Source organism: Oncorhynchus gorbuscha, linkage group LG03 (genome assembly GCF_021184085.1).
Source record: "Oncorhynchus gorbuscha isolate QuinsamMale2020 ecotype Even-year linkage group LG03, OgorEven_v1.0, whole genome shotgun sequence".
Taxonomy (NCBI): Eukaryota; Metazoa; Chordata; class Actinopteri; order Salmoniformes; family Salmonidae; genus Oncorhynchus; species Oncorhynchus gorbuscha.
The window spans coordinates 5552434-5579917 of record NC_060175.1 but is presented as its reverse complement, the minus strand read 5'-3'; the positions used below and the strand labels follow the sequence as shown (position 1 = coordinate 5579917).

The following is a 27484-nucleotide window of genomic DNA, read 5'->3' as shown; positions in this document are numbered from 1 at the left end:
ACACCATTCTGAGAACCAATCACCACACGACACGGGTCATAACACCATTCTGAGAACCAATCACCACACAACACGGGTCATAACACCATTCTGAGAACCAATCACCACACAGACTTCACACGACACGGGTCACAACACCAATCTAAGAACCAATCACGACACAGACTCCACACGACACAACACCATTCTGAGAACCAATCACCACACAGACTTCACACGACACGGGTCACAACACCATTCTAAGAACCAATCACGACACAGACTCCAAACGACACAACACCATTCTGAGAACCAATCACCACACGACACAGGTCACAACACCAATCTGATTCATGCTGCTCTAGAAATTTATTTAGTGCTTTTTTTCATTGTTAATTTCTTCTTCACTTGCGCTTTGCTCCTGTCTTGGGAGTCGTGGTAACGGACAGTCAACCAGCAACAAGAGTCACAGTTCGTATAACGTTCGTCAAGCTAGAAAATAATTTACATCACATTTCTTTTTACTGACTTTTTGCATAGTATTAAATGAACAAAAAACATTGAGTTCTTTATTTACAATTATTGTATAGATAAAACAATTCATTAAAAACAAGATGTAGGATGCCGGGAAAGAAACTTATCATTTATACTCATCAAATCGGCCAGAACGCCACATTTCACCGGTGGCATTTTGACGCTTTCTTTATTCCACAAAAAAAAAAAAAATGGCTGCTAGGTAAAGTACACAGAGGCAGGTGACATATTGCAAGAAGTGTCCTCCTTATTAGGATCATTATTATTATTTATAACTTTAGTTGGATGTGTTTCGTGAAGCGTGTGTATGTTGACATGATGAACAGACTGAGGTCTGAGCCTGTATTCAGAGTAGGATTGCTGGTCTAGGATCAGCCCCCCCCCCACCCATTTTTCTATAATAATCTTATCTAAAAAAGGTCAAACTGATCCTAGATCAGAACTCATACTATGATAAACGTTATGAATACAGGGCCTGGTGGTCTGGTTGAGACTAGAATGGCTCAGGGACCATATTCACAAAGTGTCTCAGAACAGGAGATGTAATCTAGTATCCGTTTGAGGGGAGTAGGTGGGGGGGGGGGCTGATCCTAGACCTGAGTTGCTTTGTGAATACGGGGGGCTCATGATCAGTAATGAATTCTGCTATGGAGGAATTGCTTAGAGTACAAGCAGAGTTTAGTAAAGTACAGCCCACTAGCCTGGACGGATGGACCGTTGTGTGTATGTCCTCTTAGAAGACATTCCTCCTAGAAGACATTCCTCCTAGAAGACATTCCTCCTAGAAGACATTCCTCTTAGAAGACATTCCTCCTAGAAGACATTCCTCCTAGAAGACATTCCTCTTAGAAGACATTCCTCTTAGAAGACATTCCTCCTAGAAGACATTCCTCCTAGAAGACATTCCTCCTAGAAGACATTCCTAGAAGACATTCCTCCTAGAAGACATTCCTCCTAGAAGACATTCCTCCTAGAAGACATTCCTCCTAGAAGACATTCCTCCTAGAAGACATTCCTCCTAGAAGACATTCCTCCTAGAAGACATTCCTCTTAGAAGACATGTACATGGAACACACTGTTGCATCCCCTGAAAGCTGAACGTATAGCTTGAATGTATAGATGTGATGTTAAAAAATAAAATAATAAATGTTTTACCCGAAGGAGAAAATAAATAAATACACAAAATAAAAAATCAAGCGGTTTTAAAAAGCAACTGCAGAAGTCAAGATAGACCATTTCTGAATGAAAATAGAGCTGTTTCAACAACAACAACAACAACAACAACAACCAGTCCTTAGCTTGTTCAACAGGCCTGAGCTAAGTGTTGAAAGCTTGTGCACCCTCTCCGAATCCGACGGCAGAATTAGTTTAATAAAAGAGAAATCAGGTCAACGTATAATTACCACAGGAGTCATTTAGAGTAGAACGATTGGGATTGGTTCAACTTGCATATTGAGCATATTTCATCATGCTTTTCAATGACTCCAATTGGTTGTAGGAATATTACAATAACACAAGAATGTGTGCTATGAACGCCTCTGTGCCTTTTGATATCTAGTAAGTTAAGTGTGCAGACTTTTGTAATCTCCCACATCCTTTAAAAAATGTTTTTTAAAGCACAATAAATAGTTCTAACAACTAAGTGAATAGTGTTGAGATGCTAGAGTTGACTCGGTGAAGGCAGGAAGACAAGCTTGGTTAAAACACCACAGAAACACATCTAAAAGCACACCAAAAAGGGATTTCATTCATATCCTGATAGTGAGGAATTATTATTTTTTTTTTATATTTTTTTTTTTGTTGTTGATAAAGAGTTGAAGCATCACTAGTTAATTTTTTTATATATTTTTTTTACTCGTTCAAAATGCCAATAGCTTTGGATCGCCGTGTGTTGTTTTTTCTTATTATTTTTCAAAAGGAAAACAAGAAATCAATAAAATAATAAAACAATCAATCGACACATTATATCACAAGATTTTCAACACAACTTTTAGATTTTTCTATACAGATAAACCAAATATAGTTTGCAATTTCTAATATAAATCCATTGCAGCCTTTGATGGTCACACAAAATAAAATGTAAAAATCCTTAAAACTAGCAGTTTTTATATAGGAGACATGTCCGTTATAGAAAGCCTGTTCGGCCTCTCAGCTCAGAGTAAGTCTCAATTTAAGTTACATTTCAAGCTTTGAACGCAAAAATAAGAAAAATTGTAATTAAAGAAATAAAACCTTTTGGTCTTATTAACATCTCTGTTTGGAAACAAAGGTTCAAAGTTCATCCCAACAATCATATAATATTAACTAACATGAATTATTACATCCCATAATATTTTGGTTTTCTTTTGTTATCCTCTAAAAAATATCTACAGTATTTGATAGCAGGCAAGTTCAGTACACGTTATATTATAAACACCAATGAGAAGAACTCAAACAACTTGCGTTTTTTTTTTCCCCAACGACATCTGCTGAATGGTTTGGAACCCTACAAATCAACCAGGAAGTACCTACGGGTGTTGTAAACCAATGACATTCTCTTAAGGACATAAATAAGTTAAAAGTAGTTAGAGCCATCGAAGCAGATACAAGGCAACATGCCAACAAATTAAGATAAACTCTGTATATATATATATATATCATAAGTTTAAGAAATGTTATTTATTTATGGGTTCCTCTTTTCCAACAGGTGTAAATCTACTGTGCTTGTTGAGTCCTACGGCCTTGACACACGTCTCATTTTTATAAACCAAATACATTTTTACACTTAAAGAACTCGCAGACCAACGATCGGAATAAAGCTGCCTTAAAGAAGCAATCCACTTCTCACCCACCCAATCAAATTAAAAAACTATTTAAATAAAAACATTGGATAATGTACATTCATGCAGGAGCAATAATAAATGTTTTTAATTGAATCTATTAGGAGAAACAGTCATTGTTAATGTGAGGACGGAGAGAGGAGTGGGTTGTAAGTTTATGCCGTCTTTTCAATCACTTTCTGGTTCTCCTCTTCACTGCTGCTAGAAACATGGTTCAGTCAGTCAGCAGCTTGCGCACACACACACAGACACACACACAGTACACACACATGTCCTGTGTGTTGGCTTTGTTGTGCTTTCTGATTGTATGTGTGGTATGATGTTTTCTCCAGGTACAGGAGGAGAGATTGCAGGAGACAGACTGAGGCAAGAGGAAGGTCTCCAAACTGCAGACAAAGGAGGTATCCAAGAGACTGAAAGACAGAAGTCTCCAACCTGCAGTGTGGGAGCCACCAGGCTGCAGTAGATATCTCCACCAGGCCTCAAGAGAAAGCTCTCTATATTGCAGTAGAGAAAGGTCTCTATATTGCAGTAGAGAAAGGTCTCTATATTGCAGTAGAGAAAGGTCTCTATATTGCAGTAGAGAAAGGTCTCTATATTGCAGTAGAGAAAGGTCTCTATATTGCAGTAGAGAAAGGTTTCTATATTGCAGTAGAGAAAGGACTCTATATTGCAGTAGGTAAAGGTCTCTATATTGCAGTAGAGAAAGGTCTCCATATTGCAGTAGAGAAAGGTCTCTATATTGCAGTAGAGAAAGCTCTATATTGCAGTAGAGAAAGCTCTATATTGCAGTAGGGAAAGGTCTCCAAATGGCAGTGAAGGAGGTCTCCAGATTGCAGACGGAGGTCTCCACCAGCCAGGCTGTCAGAAGGTGTTTGCTAGAGGTCTCCAAGGGCTGCAGTGGGCTGGTGTCTCCAAGGTTGCAGATGAGGTCGTCACCAGCCAGCTGCAGGCCACTAGAGGGAGGTCTCCAGACTGTGCAGTGGGCTGGTGTCTCCAAGGTTGCAGATGAGGTCGTCACCAGCCAGCTGCAGGCCACTAGAGGGAGGTCTCCAGACTGTGCAGTGGGCTGGTGTCTCCAAGGTTGCAGATGAGGTCGTCACCAGCCAGCTGCAGGCCACTAGAGGGAGGTCTCCAGACTGTGCAGTGGGCTGGCCACTAGAGGGAGGTCTCCAGACTGTGCAGTGGGCTGGCCACTAGAGGGAGGTCTCCAGACTGTGCAGTCGGCTGGCCACTAGAGGGAGGTCTCCAGACTGTGCAGTGGGCTGGCTGGGCCGGAGGATGCAGCTGATTTACTGGTGGTGTCGATGGTGAGGTTGATGCCGCTGTCAACGGCGTTGTTTTTCTTGTTGGGGGACTGGGGCTGGCTGCCTGTCTGGGACTGAGGGATCATCCTCAACGCAGGGTCCTCTTCCAGGTCAGTGTCGTCTATCAGGGGGATGTGAGGCGTGGTGTCTTCTATCCTAAACTCTGGGTGGGTCATGAAGTTATGGATGGACGGTCTAGAGTCTGGTTTCTCAAGGCCTTCGTAGAGGGAGCTACGGAATGCGTTCACGACGCGAATCTGTTGTAGGGAGGGAGAGAAGAGGGAGGGAGGGAGGGGGGGGGAGTAAACACAGGAGAGCAAATAAGAACCGTCAGGAAGGATTGACTCTGGGAGAGGTAGAGAATCCTCTGAGAGATGGTCAGATAAAGTCAGAGGGGGTTAGGGAGGAGGAAAAGGAGGAAGAGGAAGTGGAGGAGGAAGAGGAAACTGCAGTCGGTGGTCTGCTTTCACAGTACAGTACAGTATAATACAGTATAGTACAGTATAATACAGTATAGTACAGTACAATACAGTATAGTACAGTATAATACAGTACAATATGGTACACAACTCACTGATCTGACACGCACCTAAACAGAAGGTCATAGGCAAAACACAAGGTAACACACGTTAACACACGATTAACACACGGTTAAGACACGTTTTACCCATAGAGATAAGACACAATATACCCATAGAGATAAGACACGTTATACCCATAGAGATAAGACACGTTATACCTATAGAGATAAGGCCGGTACACCTATAGAGATAAGTAACGTTATACCTATAGAGATAAGGGCGGTACACCTATAGAGATAAGTCACGTTATACCTATAGAGTTAAGACATGATATACTTCTTGAGATCAGACACGATATACCTATAGAGATAAGACACATTATACCTCTAGAGTTAAGACAATATATACCCATAGAGATAAGACGCGTTATACCCATAGAGTTAAGACAATATATACCCATAGAGATAAGACGCGTTATACCCATATAGATAAGTCACATTATACCCATAGAGATAAGACGCGTTATACCTATAGAGTTAAGACAATATATTCCCATAGAGATAAGACGCGTTATACCCATATAGATAAGTCACATTATACCTATAGAGTTAAGACAATATATACCTATAGAGCCAAGTCACCTTATACCTCTAGCGGTAAGTCACGCTATACCTATAGAGATAAGACACGTTATACCTAGAGATAAGACACGTTATACCTCTAGCGGTAAGTCACACTATACCTATAGAGCCAAGTCACGTTATACCTATAGAGTTAAGACACGTTATACCTAGAGATAAGCCACGTTATACCTAGAGATAAGACACGTTATACCTATAGAGATAAGACACGTTATACCTATAGAGATAAGACACGTTATACCTAGAGATAAGCCACGTTATACCTAGAGATAAGACACGTTATACCTATAGAGATAAGACACGTTATACCTAGAGATAAGCCGCGTTATACCTAGAGATAAGACACGTTATACCTATAGAGATAAGACACGTTATACCTAGAGATAAGCCACGTTATACCTAGAGATAAGACACGTTATACCTATAGAGATAAGACACGTTATACCTAGAGATAAGCCGCGTTATACCTAGAGATAAGACACGTTATACCTATAGAGATAAGCCACGTTATACCTAGAGATAAAACACGTTATACCTAGAGATAAGACACGTTATACCTATAGAGATAAGACACGTTATACCTAGAGATAAGCCGCGTTATACCTAGAGATAAGACACGTTATACCTATAGAGATAAGACATGTTATACCTATAGAGATAAGACACGTTATACCTATAAGACACGTTATACCGAGAGATAAGACACGTTATACCTAGAGAGATAAGACACGTTATAACTATAAGACACGTTATACCTAGAGATAAGACACGTTATACCTATAAGACACGTTATACCGAGAGATAAGACACGTTATACCTATAAGACACGTTATACCTAGAGATAAGACACGTTATACCTATAGAGATAAGCCACGTTATACCTAGAGATAAGACACGTTATACCTATAGAGATAAGACACGTTATACCGAGAGATAAGACACGTTATACCTATAAGACACGTTATACCGAGAGATAAGACACGTTATACCTAGAGAGATAAGACACGTTATAACTATAAGACACGTTATACCTAGAGATAAGACACGTTATACCTAGAGATAAGACACATTATACCTAGAGATAAGACACGTTATACCTAGAGATAAGACACGTTATACCTAGAGATAAGACACGTTATACCTAGAGATAAGACACGTTATACCTCTAGCGGTAAGTCACCTTATACCTAGAGATAAGACACGTTATACCTAGAGATAAGACACATTATACCTAGAGATAAGACACGTTATACCTAGAGATAAGACACGTTATACCTATAGAGATAAGATACGTTATACCTAGATAAGACACGTTATACCTATAGAGATAAGACACGTTATACCTATAGAGATAAGACACGTTATACCAATAGAGATAAGACACGTTATACCTATAGAGATAAGACACGTTATACCTATAAGACACGTTATACCTATAAGACACGTTATACCTATAAGACACGTTATACCTATAAGACACGTTATACCTATAAGACACGTTATACCTATAAAGATAAGACACGTTATACCTAGAGATAAGATACGTTATACCTAGAGATAAGACACGTTATACCTAGAGATAAGACACGTTATACCTAGAGATAAGATACGTTATACCTAGATATAAGACACGTTATACCTAGAGATAAGACACGTTATACCTATAAGAGACGTTATACCTATAAGACACGTTATACCTATAAGACACGTTATACCTAGAGATAAGACACGTTATACCTAGAGATAAGATACGTTATACCTAGAGATAAGATACGTTATACCTAGATATAAGACACGTTATACCTAGAGATAAGACACGGTATACCTATAAGACACGTTATACCTATAGAGATAAGACACATTATACCTAGAGGTAAGTCACATTAATAAAGAAATGATCCAATGTGAGATACACCTGTAGAGGTAAGTCACATTAATAAAGAAATGATCCAATGTGAGATACACCTGTAGAGGTAAGTCACATTAATAAAGAAATGATCCAATGTGAGATACACCTGTAGAGGTAAATCACATTAATAAAGAAATGATCCAATGTGAGATACACCTGTAGAGGTAAGTCACGTTAATAAAGAAATGATCCAATGTGAGATACACCTGTAGAGGTAAGTCACATTAATAAACTGCACACAGAAATACAAATCATGCAAGTTGAAGACCTCTGGAGGTCGGAGGTCAGTAATGGTAGGAGGAGGAAGAGTTTGTACTTCAGATCCATTGTAGGAGGTTGGAAGTGAGATGGACCATACAAGGACAGGGAGTGATGGGTGGGACATCCACAGAGACTGGATACATATGGACATAGTTGGACATAAAGGAGGAATGTCCAGGTTTTTTTGAAGGAGATATGAGGAGACAGGGGGGGGGTGCTGGGAAAGGAACACAGTGAGTGTAGCACAATGAAAGCAGACCACAAGCTTCAACAGCCAACCAACCTGACCAGACAACGAACATGACAACGTGAAACATGCAACAGGGACCATGCGGTGATGAACAGAACACAGGCACACAGACACATAGCTGTACAACACGACCAGAGGTCTGTTTCTCCGAGCTCAACTCCATGCACGTCTGAGCAAACAGTCAAGTATAAGCCCCAAAGTAGTGCTTGTTTTCTTCCATTTGTCTTTTATGATTTTTATTGGAGAAAAATACACATAAAAGCATTATGTTATAGTACCATAACACACATAAAATATATTAATTACATAAATGGATTAAATTTAACGAATATTTTTCTAAATTATTTTTTATTAATTATTAATTATTATTAATGAATTATTTGTATTTTTTTCTAATTTTTTAAATTATTAATTATTAATTATTATTAATTAATTATTTGTTTTTTTTTCTAAATAATTTTTGTAAATATGTTTTGCTTTAAAAAAAATATTTATTTCACTTTCACTGGTTAATTTAAATTAGCGGTTCTGAATGGAAATACATTCACCGGCACAGTTTATTAGGTACACCACCCCGGTCACGAAAAATGGATCACTTAAAAATATATATATAACTCTACAGTCAGGTGGTCGTGGCGCGTTATGTAAAGCTAACAGGCATCAGGACATTCAGTTACTGTATGATGAAACGTTAGATGATTGGTCGGTGCCAAGCACGTCAGATCCAGGATCTAACAAACGTCCTCCTTCCTGGCCTTTTCATACACGAGCGTCTACGGAGCAGGGTGCGACAAAACGATAAACATCCAGTCAGCCCTGTGGGCGATAAAACAGCTCAGATAAAACGTCAAGAATCCTGCTAACAGGTCGGACCACGAAACGGCACAGTCCAACGGTGGTGTGCAGAACGACATCTTGGAAAACACAACTCGTTCATCATCCCTGTTACTGATTGGCTATTTGCAGCAGACGACCACACCAGGGTTCCACTCCTGTCAGCTAAGAACAGGAAGCTGCGGCTCCAGTGGGCAACGCCATCACCAACACTGGATAATGGAGGAGTGGAAAAACATGGCCTGGAACAAGACAGCGAGTTCAGTTTACTAGAGTGTCCTGGTCAGTCCTCCAGACCTCAACCCTATAGATCATAATGGGATGAGATGGAACGGGCTGTCAGCAGCATGAATGTACCACCGTCCAATCTACTGCAACTGTGTGATGTCATCGCGTCAGCATGGACCAACATCACTGTGAAACCTTTCCCAACACTTTGTAGAATACCCCGAAGAAATAAGGCTGTTCTGGAGGAAAAGGGGGGAAGGGGGGGGGGGGGGTTCCAACCCGGTATTAGGTGGGTGTACCTAATAAACTGGCCAGTGAGAGTAAACGCTTCATGACATCTACTACAATCCCTTTCGATTCAGATGTCTATTACGCTAACCATAACTTTTAAGAGGAATGCTGTGCCACTGATGTTTAAAAAGTCAATTAGATGCGAGGGGAATTATGTTCCATGTTTAATGATAGAAGCATGAAACTCTTTAATTAAACATTCTTGAAAAAAAAAGTATGTGTTTCTCAGCTGCTGTTTTTAGGGAATGGTTGTAGTTTCATCTACGTCTTACCAGACCAATATTGTCAGAACTAACATTTTTAGGATTGACTGAGTACTCTGGGGTACTCTTAATCTTCTTGATTTTTGGGCTCAAAAGGAGGTAAAGTGGAGGGGGGAAAAAATCCCAGAAAACAGTCAAAGAAATCAGACCGTTCTCAATGAGCGATGAAAAAGGTATACACTGTGGCCACAGTCAGTCATATCAGCATAACGTACAGTACATAAACTCAGATCAAACCAAACAGCGTGAAGCCACGAGACGGGATGGGACACTGGCTACAGGCCCTCTGAGGTACATAAAGACCAGAAAGGATGGGACACTAGCTACAGGCCCTCTGAGGTACATAAAGACCAGAAAGGATGGGACACTGGCTACAGGCCCTCTGAGGTACATAAAGACCAGAAAGAATGGGACACTGGCTACAGGCCCTCTGAGGTACATAAAGACCAGAAAGGATGGGACACTGGCTACAGGCCCTCTGAGGTACATAAAGACCAGAAAGAATGGGACACTAGCTACAGGCCCTCTGAGGTACATAAAGACCAGAAAGGATGGGACACTGGCTACAGGCCCTCTGAGGTACATAAAGACCAGAAAGAATGGGACACTAGCTACAGGCCCTCTGAGGTACATAAAGACCAGAAAGAATGGGACACTGGCTACAGGCCCTCTGAGGTACATAAAGACCAGAAAGAATGGGACACTAGCTACAGGCCATCTGAGGTACATAAAGACCAGAAAGAATGGGACACTAGCTACAGGCCCTCTGAGGTACATAAAGACCAGAAAGAATGGGACACTAGCTACAGGCCCTCTGAGGTACATAAAGACCAGAAAGAATGGGACACTAGCTACAGGCCCTCTGAGGTACATAAAGACCAGAAAGAATGGGACACTGGCTACAGGCCCTCTGAGGTACATAAAGACCAGAAAGAATGGGACACTAGCTACAGGCCCTCTGAGGTACATAAAGACCAGAAAGAATGGGACACTGGCTACAGGCCCTCTGAGGTACATAAAGACCAGAAAGAATGGGACACTAGCTACAGGCCCATCTGAGGTACATAAAGACCAGAAAGAATGGGACACTAGCTACAGGCCCTCTGAGGTACATAAAGACCAGAAAGAATGGGACACTAGCTACAGGCCCTCTGAGGTACATAAAGACCAGAAAGAATGGGACACTAGCTACAGGCCCTCTGAGGTACATAAAGACCAGAAAGAATGGGACACTGGCTACAGGCCCTCTGAGGTACATAAAGACCAGAAAGAATGGGACACTAGCTACAGGCCATCTGAGGTACATAAAGACCAGAAAGAATGGGACACTAGCTACAGGCCCTCTGAGGTACATAAAGACCAGAAAGAATGGGACACTAGCTACAGGCCCTCTGAGGTACATAAAGACCAGAAAGAATGGGACACTGGCTACAGGCCCTCTGAGGTACATAAAGACCAGAAAGAATGGGACACTGGCTACAGGCCCTCTGAGGTACATAAAGACCAGAAAGAATGGGACACTAGCTACAGGCCCTCTGAGGTACATAAAGACCAGAAAGAATGGGACACTAGCTACAGGCCCTCTGAGGTACATAAAGACCAGAAAGAATGGGACAACTAGCTACAGGCCCTCTGATGTACATAAAGACCAGAAAGAATGGGACACTGGCTACAGGCCCTCTGAGGTACATAAAGATGACAGAACAGAGAAGACAGGACCATGAGAGCGATTGGACACAGGAAAGAGAGAGCGACTGGACACAGGAAAGAGAGAGCGACTGGACACAGGAAAGAGGCCCTCTGAGGTACATAAAGCGACTGGACACAGGAAAGAATGGGACAGAGCGACTGGACACAGGAAAGAGAGTACATAAAGCAGAAAGAATGGGACTGGACACAGGAAAGAGAGAAGCGACTGGACACAGGAAAGAGAAAGAAGCGACTGGACACAGGAAAGAGAGAATGGGCGACTGGACACAGGAAAGAAGACACTGGCTACAGAGGCGACTGGACACAGGAAAGAGAGATGGGACGACTGGACACAGGAAAGAAGAGCTACAGGCGACTGATGACACAGGAAAGATGAGAGCGACTGGACACAGGAAAGAGAGAGCGACTGGACACAGGAAAGAGAGAGCGACTGGACACAGGAAAGAGAGAGCGACTGGACACAGGAAAGAGAGAGCGACTGGACACAGGAAAGAGAGAGCGAGAGAGGCGATTCTCTGCCTCCTATTTCCGTCTTGTCTTCTCAGCTGTAACGAGAAGAGAAAACCAGCATCCAGTTTCCCCCCTGTAAATAATGAATGATACCATTGGCTGAAACAGCACAGTAACAGATGATACCATTGGCTGAAACAGCACAGTAACAGATGATACCATTGGCTGAAACAGCACAGTAACAGATGATACCATTGGCTGAAACAGCACAGTAACAGATGATACCATTGGCTGAAACAGCACAGTAACAGATGATACCATTGGCTGAAACAGCACAGTAACAGATGATACCATTGGCTGAAACAGCACAGTAACAGATGATACCATTGGCTGAAACAGCACAGTAACAGATGATACCATTGGCTGAAACAGCACAGTAACAGATGATACCATTGGCTGAAACAGCACAGTAAGAAATGATACCATTGGCTGAAACAGCACAGTAAGAAATGATACCATTGGCTGAAACAGCACAGTAAGAAATGATACCATTGGCTGAAACAGCACAGTAACAGATGATACCATTGGCTGAAACAGCACAGTAACAGATGATACCATTGGCTTATACTTGAATGTTTACCCAGCCCGGTGAGTTTTTTTAATTTATTTTGTGGTTGAATTCATTTTAACATCAAAGTTTGTCAAACAATGGACGAAAACTCACAACCTGAAATTCACGACGTGGGCGGTAGCCTCATTCCACTCTTAGCACTCTGGGAAAACAAAGACATGTAACAATGAGACAATAACTCTCTTGGGGGGAGGAGTCACAGAGATGAACAGAATATGTCAAGAAGTGTAAAAGAAAATGAAGAATAGAAAAGAAAGTAGAAACTGTCTTCAGAGATGCCACCCGTTATACAATCAACCAGCTGTCATTTATCATCCAGTTAGCTAGAGATACCTGAAACCAAAACAGATCTGGCAACCCGAGAGATACCCTAAACCAAAACAGATCTGGCAACCTGAGAGATACCTTAAACCAAAACAGATCTGGCAGATCTATCCAGTCTACATAACCTGACCAGAACCTGAGAGATACCTTAAACCAAAACAGATCTGGAGAGATACCTGAAACCAAAACAGATCTGGCAACCTGAGAGATACCTTAAACCAAAATAGATCTGGCAACCTGAGAGATACCTTAAACCAAAACAGATCTGGCAACCTGAGAGATACCTTAAACCAAAACAGATCTGGCAACCTGAGAGATACCTTAAACCAAAACAGATCTGGCAACCCGAGAGATACCTTAAACCAAAACAGATCTGGCAACCTGACTAGTGGAAACTAATTACTAGTAATAACGATTTACTACAGAGATGTTAGAATAGATAATGTATTGATGAAACAGAAACCATTCAGAGTTCATCCAGTCTACATAACCTGACCAGAACCATTCAGAGTTTATCCAGTCTACATAACCTGACCAGAACCATTCAGAGTTTATCCAGTCTACATAACCTGACCAGAACCATTCAGTTTATCCAGTCTACATAACCTGACCAGAACCATTCAGAGTTTATCCAGTCTACATAACCTGACCAGAACCATTCAGAGTTTGTCCCTTTTTGTTCCCGTGGTCAGAAAAAAAAGAGGAAAAAAAAGACCCAAATGATATCTTGAGGTTGTAAAAAGTTGGTAAGTTTCCCAAATCCTGATTGGAGGACTCCGGATTTCCCTTCTTATTCCCTCACAATTCAAGGAATCTTCCACCAGGATTTCAGCCGAAACCTGGGAATTTGGGGATAATTTTGAGATGATAGTGATGGGCTTTTTTAATATATATTTTTTAAGTTGAATACACTGATTGTACTGTAAGTCAGTCAGGAGAAAGCAAAGCCTCTCCTAACTAAATGACTGTAATATCCCTTTACTGTAATGTACAACGTTACTGTAAAGGGATATTTCTAGGGTATTTGAGAGACTGGGTGACATCCCTGAAGTAACAGAAGCAGAGGACAGTGACTCACGCCCAGTGGGAGAGGTAGGAGAATGGGCATTGGACAAGGACACGTGACTGGGACTAGAAACATTGGTTACATCCTGGTTCTGACTGGTGGTGGAGGACTGTCTCCGTAGCTGGCCCTGATAGGAGCTGCCGCTCTTGAACGTGTTCACCACATCGATCTGGAGGAGGAGAACACAAGACAGGCCGCTCATAGACAGGTCAGACAGACAGGTCAGACAGACAGATAGACAGACAGACAGACAGGTCAGACAGGTTGACTGAGGCAGCACAGCACTCCCAGGGAACCTGCCGCTCTGACAGGTAGTTTTAGTGTATCACAGTGATAATGGTACTGCCTCAGAGTAATGGGCTTTGATCAGATGAAACCGGGGTGATGCCAACGCAGTGTAGGGCCCCAATGTTTGACAGACAGGACATGGTAGTAGGACAGACGGACAGACTAGGCCATGACAAAGCGCATCCCCTGGTCTTAGCCATGGGGAACCTGTCTCTCTGACGTGTACGTGATTGAGACCTCTTAGGGGTCACAAAGATCCTTAAGTATCACAGTGATAACGGGACTGGCTCAGAGTAACGGGCGACAATCAGATTAACAGACATGCCATGGTAGTAGGATAGACATGACGGCCATAGACGGCTAGGAGGATCACCCACCCTGAGAACATTGTGTTTCCGCTACATAGGTACGTAAAGACCTTATCACAGTGAAGGTACTGGCCCAGAGTCATGGAGTCCAGTCGCGAGCAGATTGCGCCAAGGTGATGAAGAGTTTGGTTCAAACCCTCCAGACGTCAGTGTCTGGGAAGACAGTGTGCTGCGATACTGGCGGAGCTTCAGCTGTGGTTCTACAGTAGGTTTCAACTCCGACCCTGTTCCTGGAGAGCTACCCTCCTGTAGGTTTTAACTCCGACCCTGTTCCTGGAGAGAAACCCTCCTGTAGGTTTTAACTCCAACCCTGTTCCTGGAGAGAAACCCTCCTGTAGGTTTCAACTCCGACCCTGTTCCTGGAGAGCTACCCTCCTGTAGGTTTTAACTCCGACCCTGTTCCTGGAGAGAAACCCTCCTGTAGGTTTTAACTCCAACCCTGTTCCTGGAGAGCTACCCTCCTGTAGGTTTTAACTCCGACCCTGTTCCTGGAGAGAAACCCTCCTGTAGTAGGTTTTAACTCCAACCCTGTTCCTGGAGAGATACCCTCCTGTAGGTTTTAACTCCAACCCTGTTCCTGGAGAGAAACCCTCCTGTAGGTTTTAACTCCAACCCTGTTCCTGGAGAGCTGTAGTTAAAACCTACAGGAGGGTTTCTCTCCAGGAACCGGAACAAGATAAAGATTTCAGTTCCTAATACTGATCCAAGAGATACTCCAATATAACACACATTTTAATGACGTTCAAGTAACTGCAATATCATCATGCAAACTCACAGTGTAGTCGGTCCATGGAATTTCATGACAATAGTATTTTCTCAATGTACTCTGTACATTTCATTTTACAGTGTTCTCGGTCTGTCCCCTCCCATAGCTGGTCATCGATCCCACCCCTCCCATAGCTGGTCATCGGTCTGTCCCCTCCCATAGCTGGTCATCTGTCTTTCCCCTCCCATAGCTGGTCATCTGTCTGTCCCCTCCCATAGCTGGTCATCTGTCTGTCCCCTCCCATACCTGGTCATCTGTCTGTCCCCTCCCATAGCTGGTCATCTGTCTGTCCCCTCCCATAGCTGGTCATCTGTCTGTCCCCTCCCATAGCTGGTCATCGGTCTGTCCCCTCCCATAGCTGGTCATCTGTCTGTCCCCTCCCATAGCTGGTCATCGGTCTGTCCCCTCCCATAGCTTGTCATCGGTCTGTCCCCTCCGAATAGCTTGTCATCGGTCTGTCCCCTCCTAATAGCTGGTCATCAGTCTGTCCCCTCCCATAGCTGGTCATCGGTCTGTCCCCTCCCATAGCTGGTCATCTGTCTGTCCCCTCCCATAGCTGGTCATCGATCCCACCCCTCCCATAGCTGGTCATCGGTCTGTCCCCTCCGAATAGCTTGTCATCGGTCTGTCCCCTCCTAATAGCTGGTCATCAGTCTGTCCCCTCCCATAGCTGGTCATCGGTCTGACACCCCCCATGGTTTGTCATTGGTTTATCTTTCCTTCCCACAGCTTGTCATTGGTTCCTCACCTGAGTCTGAATGCGGTTGAGCCCCCTGAACCAGAGGACCTGACCGCGTCGCAGCTCTCTCTCCGCGTGGTCGATCTCCTCGTTGTCCTCATTCATGTCCTCGTCCCCAGGCATTTCGTTCTTCTTGGTCAGCTGACCCGCCCCTCGCAGGAACCGCAGCTTGCTGTTAGGGATAGTGGCGATCACCTGGGGGTGGGGGGGGGAGCACAGGGAGGGGGAAACAAAGAGAGTGGGGTACATGATTCTCTCCCAATGAGAGATTTGATTATCCAGAAGGAACTTATTAAATAACTCAGCGATTTATGAATATATATATGTTTCTTTAATAAAAACATAATACCATTTGTACGTTTTTGTTTTAAGAGTATGTAGAGGCATGTCAAGGTATGTCAAGGTGCGTCAAGGTGTGCTTACCTGTCCCCAGACCAACTCTCCTAGACCCAGGTATGTAAGGGTGTGTTTTACCTGTCCTCAGACCAACTCTCCTAGACCCAGGTATGTAAAGGTATGTTTACCTGTCCTCAGACCAACTCTCCTAGACCCAGGAATGTAAAGGTATGTTTACCTGTCCCCAGACCAACTCTCCTAGACCCAGGAATGTAAAGGTGTGTTTACCTGTCCCCAGACCAACTCTCCTAGACCCAGGAATGTAAAGGTATGTTTACCTGTCCCCAGACCAACTCTCCTAGACCCAGGTATGCAAAGGTGTGTTTACCTGTCCTCAGACCAACTCTCCTAGACCCAGGAATGTAAAGGTGTGTTTACCTGTCCCCAGACCAACTCTCCTAAACCCAGGAATGTAAAGGTGTGTTTACCTGTCCCCAGACCAACTCTCCTAGACCCAGGTATGTAAAGGTGTGTTTACCTGTCCCCAGACCAACTCTCCTAGACCCAGGTATGTAAAGGTATGTTTACCTGTCCCCAGACCAACTCTCCTAGACCCAGGAATGTAAAGGTGTGTTTACCTGTCCCCAGACCAACTCTCCTAGACCCAGGAAGGTGCACCATCCCCACTTTTCCAAATCCAGAGGAGTACAACTGAACGGCTTCCCTCCAAACTGCACGATCACAATCTGTAAACACACAGATAGGAATCTGTATTATGAAACTGCATGATACCTCACAACGTACACACATCCTACCTGGATTGGCAAAGGTTCCTACCTGGATTGGCGAAGCTTCCTACCTGGATGGCAAATGTTCCTACCTGGATGGCAAAGGTTCCTACCTGGATGGCAAAGTTTCCTACCTGGATGGCAAAGGTTCCTACCTGGATGGCAAAGGTTCCTACCTGGATGGCAAAGGATTCTACCTGGATGGCGAAGCTTCCTACCTGGATGGCGAAGCTTCCTACCTGGATGGCGAAGCTTCCTACCTGGATGGCAAAGCTTCCTACCTGGATGACAAAGGTTCCTACCTGGATGGCAAAGGTTCCTACCTGGATGGCAAAGGTTCCTACCTGGATGGCAAAGGTTCCTACCTGGATGGCGAAGCTTCCTACCTAGAATGGCAAAGGATTCTACCTGGATGGCGAAGCTTCCTACCTGGATGGCGAAGCTTCCTACCTGGATGGCAAAGGTTCCTACCTGGATGGCAAAGGTTCCTACCTGGATGGCAAAGGTTCCTACTTGGATGGCAAAGGTTCCTACCTGGATGGCAAAGGTTCCCACCTGGATGGCAAAGGTTCCTACCTGGATGGCAAAGGTTCCCACCTGGATGGCAAAGGTTCCCTCCTGGATGGCAAAGGTTCCTACCTGGATGGCAAAGGTTCCTACCTGGATGGCAAAGGTTCCCACCTGGATGGCAAAGGTTCCTACCTGGATGGCAAAGGTTCCCACCTGGATGGCAAAGGTTCCCACCTGGATGGCAAAGGTTCCTACCTGGATGGCGAATGTTCCAAAGACGATGGAACAGAAGATGGGGTTCCTGAAGATTCCGTCGAAGACGTTCCTCTCTCCGTGGATCTTCCTGGCGTTGATCTCGTTGAAAAGCTGCATGAGGACGAAGGTGTTGAAAATGATGGTGTAGTGTTCTGACGGAGGGGAGTGGAGCGGAGCGTGACGACCGCTGTCTATGTCAAATATCTGCTCACCTGAGAGAGAGAGAGATATCGTCTTGTTGATGTCAAAGAACTCACCTATCACTCCCATTGATTTGGAGCTGGAGGTTGATTTGGAGCTAAAGTTATCTGATGTCTGTCTGTTTAAAGAAACATGAACCACGTATTACAGTTTCTCATGACTCATAGACCAGTTTTACGGAGAGGAACCATCTAACATCAAGTTGTAAAATCCTGAACTTCCCCCCCCCTTCATAAAACCAAGATGTTTTAACCACAACAATGCTGGCCAGGGAGACAGTACACTTTAATGACGTACCAACTGTGGCCAAGGGATGGTCTAGCAGTCTTGAGACGCTATTTCAGCTATCTTTCCACTCTTTATCCAATGAACAACAAATAGGAGAGGACTTTAAAAAGAAAGAATCCCTTTACCGATGAACAGCAGGGAGAAGATGATGACCAGCTGATAGATGCCGTGTCCCAGGATGTTCTTGGTCATGGTGCTGGAGATCAGTGGTTTGTTGCGGCCGTACGGCTTCCTCATCAGCAGGGCCTCGGTGGGGGGCTCCGTCGCCAGCGCCAAGGACGCAAAGGTGTCCATTATCAAGTTCACCCACAGCATCTGGACCGCCTTCAGGGGAGAATCCTACAGGGAACACACAGGGTGGTTAATATTAGAGACTACAGATGAAACAACTGGACTGTCATCAGGGGAGAATCCTACAGGGAACACACAGGGTTATTAAAGGCTGGGAGAATCCTCTGAATAATATCACTTTAAATTCAACCCTGTTCCTGGAGACAGCTACCCTCCTGTAGGTTTTAACTCCAAACCTGTTCCTAGAGAGCTACCCTCCTGTAGGTTTTAACTCCAACTGTAATTAACCTGATTGATTATTAGATGCAGGTGTGCAAGATGAGGGTTGGAGTTAAAACCTACAGGAGGGTAACTAACTACATCTACAAACTATATATACCAACTACATCATAACCGCCATCGATAAAAGACAGTACTGTGCAGCCGTCTTCATCGACCTTGCCAAGGCTTTCGACTCTGTCAATCACCATATTCTTATCGGCAGACTCAGTAGCCTCGGTTTTTCGGATGACTGCCTTGCCTGGTTCACCAATTACTTTGCAGACAGAGTTCAGTGTGTCAAATCGGAGGGCATGTTGTCCGGTCCTCTGGCAGTCTCTATGGGGGTGCCACAGGGTTCAATTCTCGGGCCGACTCTTTTCTCTGTATATATCAATGATGATGCTCTTGCTGCGGGCGATTCCCTGATCCACCTCTACGCAGACGACACCATTGTATACACTTTCGGCCCGTCATTGGACACTGTGCTATCTAACCTCCAATCGAGCTTCAATGCCATACAACACTCCTTCCGTGGCCTCCAACTGCTCTTAAACGCTAGTAAAACCAAATGCATGCTTTTCAACCGATCGCTGCCTGCACCCGCATGCCCGGCTAGCATCACCACACTGGATGGCTCCGACCTTGAATATGTGGACACTTATAAGTACCTAGGTGTCTGGCTAGACTGCAAACTCTCCTTCCAGACCCATATCAAACATCTCCAATCGAAAATCAAATCAAGAATCGGCTTTCTATTCCGCAACAAAGCCTCCTTCACTCACGCTGCCAAGCTTACCCTAGTAAAACTGACTATCCTACCGATCCTCGACTTCGGCGACGTCATCTACAAAATTGCTTCCAACACTCTACTCAGCAAACTGGATGCAGTTTATCACAGTGCCATCCGTTTTGTCACTAAAGCACCTTATACTACCCACCACTGCGACTTGTATGCTCTAGTCGGCTGGACCTCGCTACATATTAGTCGCCAGACCCACTGGCTTCAGGTCATCTACAAGGCCATGCTAGGCAAAGCTCCGCCTTATCTCAGCTCACTGGTCACGATGGCAACACCTATCCGTAGCACGCGCTCCGGTGTATCTCATTGATCATCCCTAAAGCCAACACCTCATTCGGCCGCCTTTCGTTCCAGTACTCTGCTGCCTGTGACTGGAACGAATTGCAAAAATCGCTGAAGTTGGAGACTTTTATCTCCCTCACCAACTTCAAACATCAGCTAGCTGAGCAGCTAACCGATCGCTGCAGCTGTACATAATCTATTGGTAAATAGCACACCCATTTTCACCTACCTCATCCCCACAGTTTTTATTTATTTACTTTTCTGCTCTTTTGCACACCAATATCTCTACCTGTACATGATCATTTATCACTCCAGTGTTAATCTGCAATATTGTAATTATTCACCTACCTCCTCATGCCTTTTGCACACATTGTATATAGACTCCCCTTTTTTCTCTGTGTTATTGACTTGTTAATTGTTTACTCCATGTATAACTCTGTGTTGTCTGTTCACACTGCTATGCTTTATCTTGGCCAGGTCGCAGTTGCAAATGAGAACCTGTTCTCAACTAGCCTACCTGGTTAAATAAAGGTGAAATAAATTTAAAAAATGTAAAAAAAATCTACAAACTATATATACTAACTACATCTACTAACTATATATACTAACTACATCTACATCTACTAACTACATATACTATCTACATCTACATCTACTAACCATATATACTATCTACATATACTAACTACATCTACTATCTACATCTACTAACTATATATACTATCTACATCTACTAACTCTATATACTAACTACATCTACTATCTACATCTACTAACTATATATACTATCTACATCTACTAACTCTATATACTAACTACATCTACTATCTACATCTACTAAGTATATATACTAACTACACATACTATCTACATATACTATTTACATCTACTAACTATATATACTAACTACATCTACTAACTATATATACTAACTACATCTACATCTACTAACTACATATACTATCTACATCTACTAACTATATATACTACCTACATATACTATCTATATCTACTAACTATATATACTATCTACATCTACTAACCATATATACTAACTACATCTACTAACTATATATACTAACTACATCTACTAACTATATATACTAACTACATATAACTACATCTACTAACTATATATACTATCTACATCTACTAACTATATATACTAACTACATCTACTAACTATATATACTAACTATATATACTAACTAAATATACTAACTATATATACTAACTACATCTACATCTACTAACTATATATACTAACTACATTTACTATCTACATCTACATCTACTAACTATATATACTAACTACATATACTATCTACATCTACTAACTACATATACTATCTATATATACTAACTACATCTACAAACTATATATACTAACTACATATACTATCTACATGTACTATCTACATCTACTAACTATATATACTAACTACATATACTAACTACATATACTAACTACATCTACATCTACTAACTATATATACTAACTACATCGACTAACTATATATACTAACTACATATACTATCTACATCTACTAACTATATATACTAACTACATATACTAACTACATCTACTAACTATATATACTAACTACATCGACTAACTATATATACTAACTACATATACTATCTACATCTACTAACTATATATACTAACTACATATACTAACTACATATACTAACTACATCTACATCTACTAACTACATATACTAACTACATCTACATCTACTAACTATATATACTAACTACATCGACTAACTATATATACTAACTACATATACTATCTACATCTACTAACTATATATACTATCTACATCTACTAACCATATATACTAACTACATCTACTAACTATATATACTAACTACATATACTAACTATATATACTAACTACATCTACTAACTATATATACTAACTATATATACTAACTACATATACTAACTATATATACTAACTACATATACTATCTACATCTACATATACTAACTATATATACTAACTACATTTACTATCTACATCTACTAACTATATATACTAACTATATTTACTATCTACATCTACTAACCATATATACTATCTACATCTACTAACTATATATACTAACTACATCGACTAACTATATATACTAACTACATATACTATCTACATCTACTAACTATATATACTAACTATATATACTATCTACATCTACTAACTATATATACTAACTATATATACTAACTACATATACTAACTATATATATTAACTACATCTACAAACTATATATACTAACTACATATACTATCTACATGTACTATCTACATCTACTAACTATATATACTAACTACATCTACTAACTACATCTACATCTACTAACTATATATACTAACTACATCGACTAACTATATATACTAACTACATATACTATCTACATCTACTAACTATATATACTAACTACATATACTAACTACATCGACTAACTATATATACTAACTACATATACTATCTACATCTACTAACTATATATACTAACTACATATACTAACTACATCTACTAACTATATATACTAACTACATCGACTAACTATATATATACTAACTACATTGACTAACTATATATACTAACTACATATACTATCTACATCTACTAACTATATATACTAACTACATCTACTAACTATATATACTAACTACATATAACTACTACATACTAACTATATATATATACTATCTACATCTACTAACTATATATACTAACTACATATACTAACTACATCGACTAACTATATATACTAACTACATATACTATCTACATCTACTAACTATATATACTAACTACATATACTAACTACATCTACTAACTATATATACTAACTACATCTACTAACTATATATATACTAACTACATTGACTAACTATATATACTAACTACATATACTATCTACATCTACTAACTATATATACTAACTACATATACTAACTACATCTACTAACTATATATACTAACTACATCGACTAACTATATATATACTAACTACATTGACTAACTATATATACTAACTACATATACTATCTACATCTACTAACTATATATACTAACTACATATACTATCTACATCTACTAACTATATATACTAACTACATCGACTAACTATATATACTAACTACATATACTATCTACATATACTATCTACATCTACTAACTATATATACTAACTACATATACTAACTATATATACTAACTACATCGACTAACTATATATACTAACTACATATACTAACTACATCTACTAACTATATATACTAACTACATCGACTAACTATATATACTAACTACATATACTATCTACATCTACTAACTATATATACTATCTACATCTACTAACCATATATACTAACTACATCTACTAACTATATATACTAACTACATATACTAACTATATATACTAACTACATCTACTAACTATATATACTAACTATATATACTAACTATATATACTAACTATATATACTAACTACATATACTATCTACATATACTAACTATATATACTAACTACATTTACTATCTACATCTACATCTACTAACTATATATACTAACTATATATACTATCTACATCTACTAACCATATATACTATCTACATCTACTAACTATATATACTAACTACATCGACTAACTATATATACTAACTACATATACTATCTACATCTACTAACTATATATACTAACTATATATACTATCTACATCTACTAACTATATATACTAACTATATATACTAACTACTAACTATATATACTAACTATATATATTAACTACATATATAACTACTAACTACATCTCTATATATACTAACTACATCTACAAACTATATATACTAACTATATATACTAACTACAACTACATATACTAACTACATCTACTAACTATATATACTAACTACATACTAACTATATATACTAACTACATATACTATCTACATCTACTAACTATATATACTAACTACATATACTAACTATATCTACTAACTACATATACTAACTACATCTACTAACTATATATACTAACTACATTGACTAACTATATATACTAACTACATATACTATCTACATCTACTAACTATATATACTAACTACATATACTATCTACATCTACTAACTATATATACTAACTACATCTACTAACTATATATACTAACTACATATAACTATATATACTATATATACTACATATACTAACTACATCTACATCTACTAACTATATATACTAACTACATCTACTAACTATACTAACTACATATACTAACTACATATACTAACTACATCTACATCTACTAACTATATATACTAACTAACTATATATACTAACTACATATACTATCTACATCTACTAACTATATATAGTATCTATCTACTAACATACTACTAACATATACTATATATACTAACTACATATACTAACTATATATACTAACTACATATACTATATATACTAACTATATATACTAACTATATATACTAACTATATATACTAACTACATATACTATCTACATATACTAACTATATATACTAACTACATTTACTATCTACATCTACATCTACTAACTATATATACTAACTATATATACTATCTACATCTACTAACCATATATACTATCTACATCTACTAACTATATATACTAACTACATCGACTAACTATATATACTAACTACATATACTATCTACATCTACTAACTATATATACTAACTATATATACTATCTACATCTACTAACTATATATACTAACTATATATACTAACTACATATACTAACTATATATATTAACTACATCTACTATCTATATATACTAACTACATCTACAAACTATATATACTAACTACATATACTATCTACATGTACTATCTACATCTACTAACTATATATACTAACTACATATACTAACTACATCTACTAACTACATCTACATCTACTAACTATATATACTAACTACATCGACTAACTATATATACTAACTACATATACTATCTACATCTACTAACTATATATACTAACTACATATACTAACTACATCTACTAAATATATATACTAACTACATCGACTAACTATATATACTAACTACATATACTATCTACATATACTATCTACATCTACTAACTATATATACTAACTGCATATACTAACTACATCTACTAACTATATATACTAACTACATCGACTAACTATATATACTAACTACATATACTATCTACATCTACTAACTATATATACTAACTACATATACTATCTACATCTACTAACTATATATACTAACTACATATACTAACTACATCTACTAACTATATATACTAACTACATCGACTAACTATATATACTAACTACATATACTATCTACATCTACTAACTATATATACTAACTATATATACTAACTACATCTATATCTACTAACTCTATATACTAACTACATCTACTAACTACATCTACTAACTATATATACTAACTACATATACTATCTACATCTACGAACTATATATACGAACTACAGGTTAGTGTCTAGACCCTCAGTGGAGTGTCCTACAGGAACACGCATGGTTAATGGCAGCCATAGTTACAGTGATCCCCACCAATGGACTGGCCTCTGAACAATTGTGTCTCTCCAGGGGAACAAGGCAGAGCTGTCACCTCTCAACCTCACTGCTGATACTGGCCCTAAATCCCATAGCCATCGCAATAACAGACGCAGATACATTTACAGCATTAGCAAATGAGATGGATAAGATATCAGTGAGGTTGAAACTCACACCAAAATACATGTTTGACACACCGATTATTCTTTATAAATGTATTTAACTAGTCAAGTCAGTTAAGAACAAATTCTTATTTACAATGACGGCCTAGGAACAGTGGGTTAACTGGTCTAGGAACAGTGGGTTAACTGGTCTAGGAACAGTGGGTTAACTGCCTTGTTCAGGGGCAGAACGACAGACTTTTACCTTGTCAACTCGGGGGATTCGATCTTGCAACCTTTCGAGTCCAAAGTCCAATGCTCTAACCACTAGGCTACCCTGCCGCCACATTCTTACCTGTGTGTGTGTGTGTGTTTGTTACCTGTGTTTGTTAACTGTGTGTGTGTGTGTGTGTGTGTGTGTGTGTGTGTGTGTGTGTGTGTGTGTGTGTGTGTGTGTGTGTGTGTGTGTGTGTGTGTGTGTGTGTGTGTGTGTGTGTGTGTGTGTGTGTGTGTGTGTGTGTGTGTGTGTGTGTGTGTGTGTGTGTGTGTGTGTGTGTGTGTGTGTGTGTGTGTTTGTTACCTGTGTGATGCAGGCCCCAGTGAAGGCCACTATGACAGCCACCACGTTGACAGTCAGCTGGAACTGGAGGAACTTGGAGATGCTGTCGTAGACGTTCCTCCCCCACATCACAGCCTTCACTATGCTACTGAAGTTATCGTCCGTTAGTATGATGTCAGACGCCTCCTTGGCCACGTCTGTACCGGCTATACCCTGCAGAGAGAAGAGGTATGGTTTAATACTGGCTGAACCCTGCAGAGAGAAGAGTTATGGTTTAATACCGGCTGAACCCTGCAGAGAGAGAGGTATGGTTTAATACTGGCTGAACCCTGCAGAGTGAAGAAGTATGGTTTAATACCGGCTGAACCCTGCAGAGGGAGAGGTATGGTTTAATACTGGCTGAACCCTGCAGAGAGAGAAGAGGTATGGTTTAATACTGGCTGAACCCTGCAGAGAATAGACGTATGGTTTAATACTGGCTGAACCCTGCAGAGAATAGACGTATGGTTTAATACTGGCTGAACCCTGCAGAGAATAGACGTATGGTTTAATACTGGCTGAACCCTGCAGAGAATAGACGTATGGTTTAATACTGGCTGAACCCTGCAGAGAATAGACGTATGGTTTAATACTGGCTGAACCCTGCAGAGAATAGACGTATGGTTTAATACTGGCTGAACCCTGCAGAGAATAGACGTATGGTTTAATACCGGCTGAACCCTGCAGAGAATAGATGTATGGTTTAATAGATGTGCTTCTGGTTAACATTTTTTATATATTTGTATTTTTGACATGTAGTAGAATCTATTTATTTTGTGCTTCCATGTAGAAAAGGAACAATTTGTAGATGCAAAGCAATCATTTCTTAAAAGAAATGACGTTGAAGTGCGATTACCTCATCCCATTTCTCATGTTAAATCTCTCACCTCGTATCATTTTGAACTTTTTACTGCAGTAGGCTAAATCAGGGTTACACAGAGTGTTTCTTGGTAGTCTTAAACAAATCTACTTTGAA

The 27484-nt window shown here is 40.1% G+C and overlaps 1 protein-coding gene across 10 annotated transcripts in view; it reads right to left on the bottom strand.

The window, feature by feature from the left end:
* Positions 1-329: 329 nt before the first annotated feature.
* atp2b2 (ATPase plasma membrane Ca2+ transporting 2) overlaps positions 330-27484 on the bottom strand; it is a 352981-nt gene continuing 325826 nt past the window's right edge. For 3 of the 10 annotated variants that reach the window (XM_046338731.1, XM_046338748.1, XM_046338751.1), the window contains 8 exons: positions 26491-26682; positions 18683-18896; positions 18069-18280; positions 17154-17261; positions 16189-16374; positions 14031-14187; positions 12725-12770; positions 4800-4896 (listed from right to left, as the gene is read on the bottom strand). In XM_046338731.1, the coding sequence (XP_046194687.1) occupies positions 12763-12770; positions 14031-14187; positions 16189-16374; positions 17154-17261; positions 18069-18280; positions 18683-18896; positions 26491-26682 (1077 nt within the window). In that variant the 3' untranslated portion in view covers positions 4800-4896; positions 12725-12762. Of the gene's footprint in view, positions 4897-12721; positions 12771-14030; positions 14188-16188; positions 16375-17153; positions 17262-18068; positions 18281-18682; positions 18897-26490; positions 26683-27484 lie in introns of all 10 variants that reach the window. The other 7 variants (XM_046338715.1, XM_046338724.1, XM_046338730.1 and 4 more) reach the window with 5 other exon arrangements.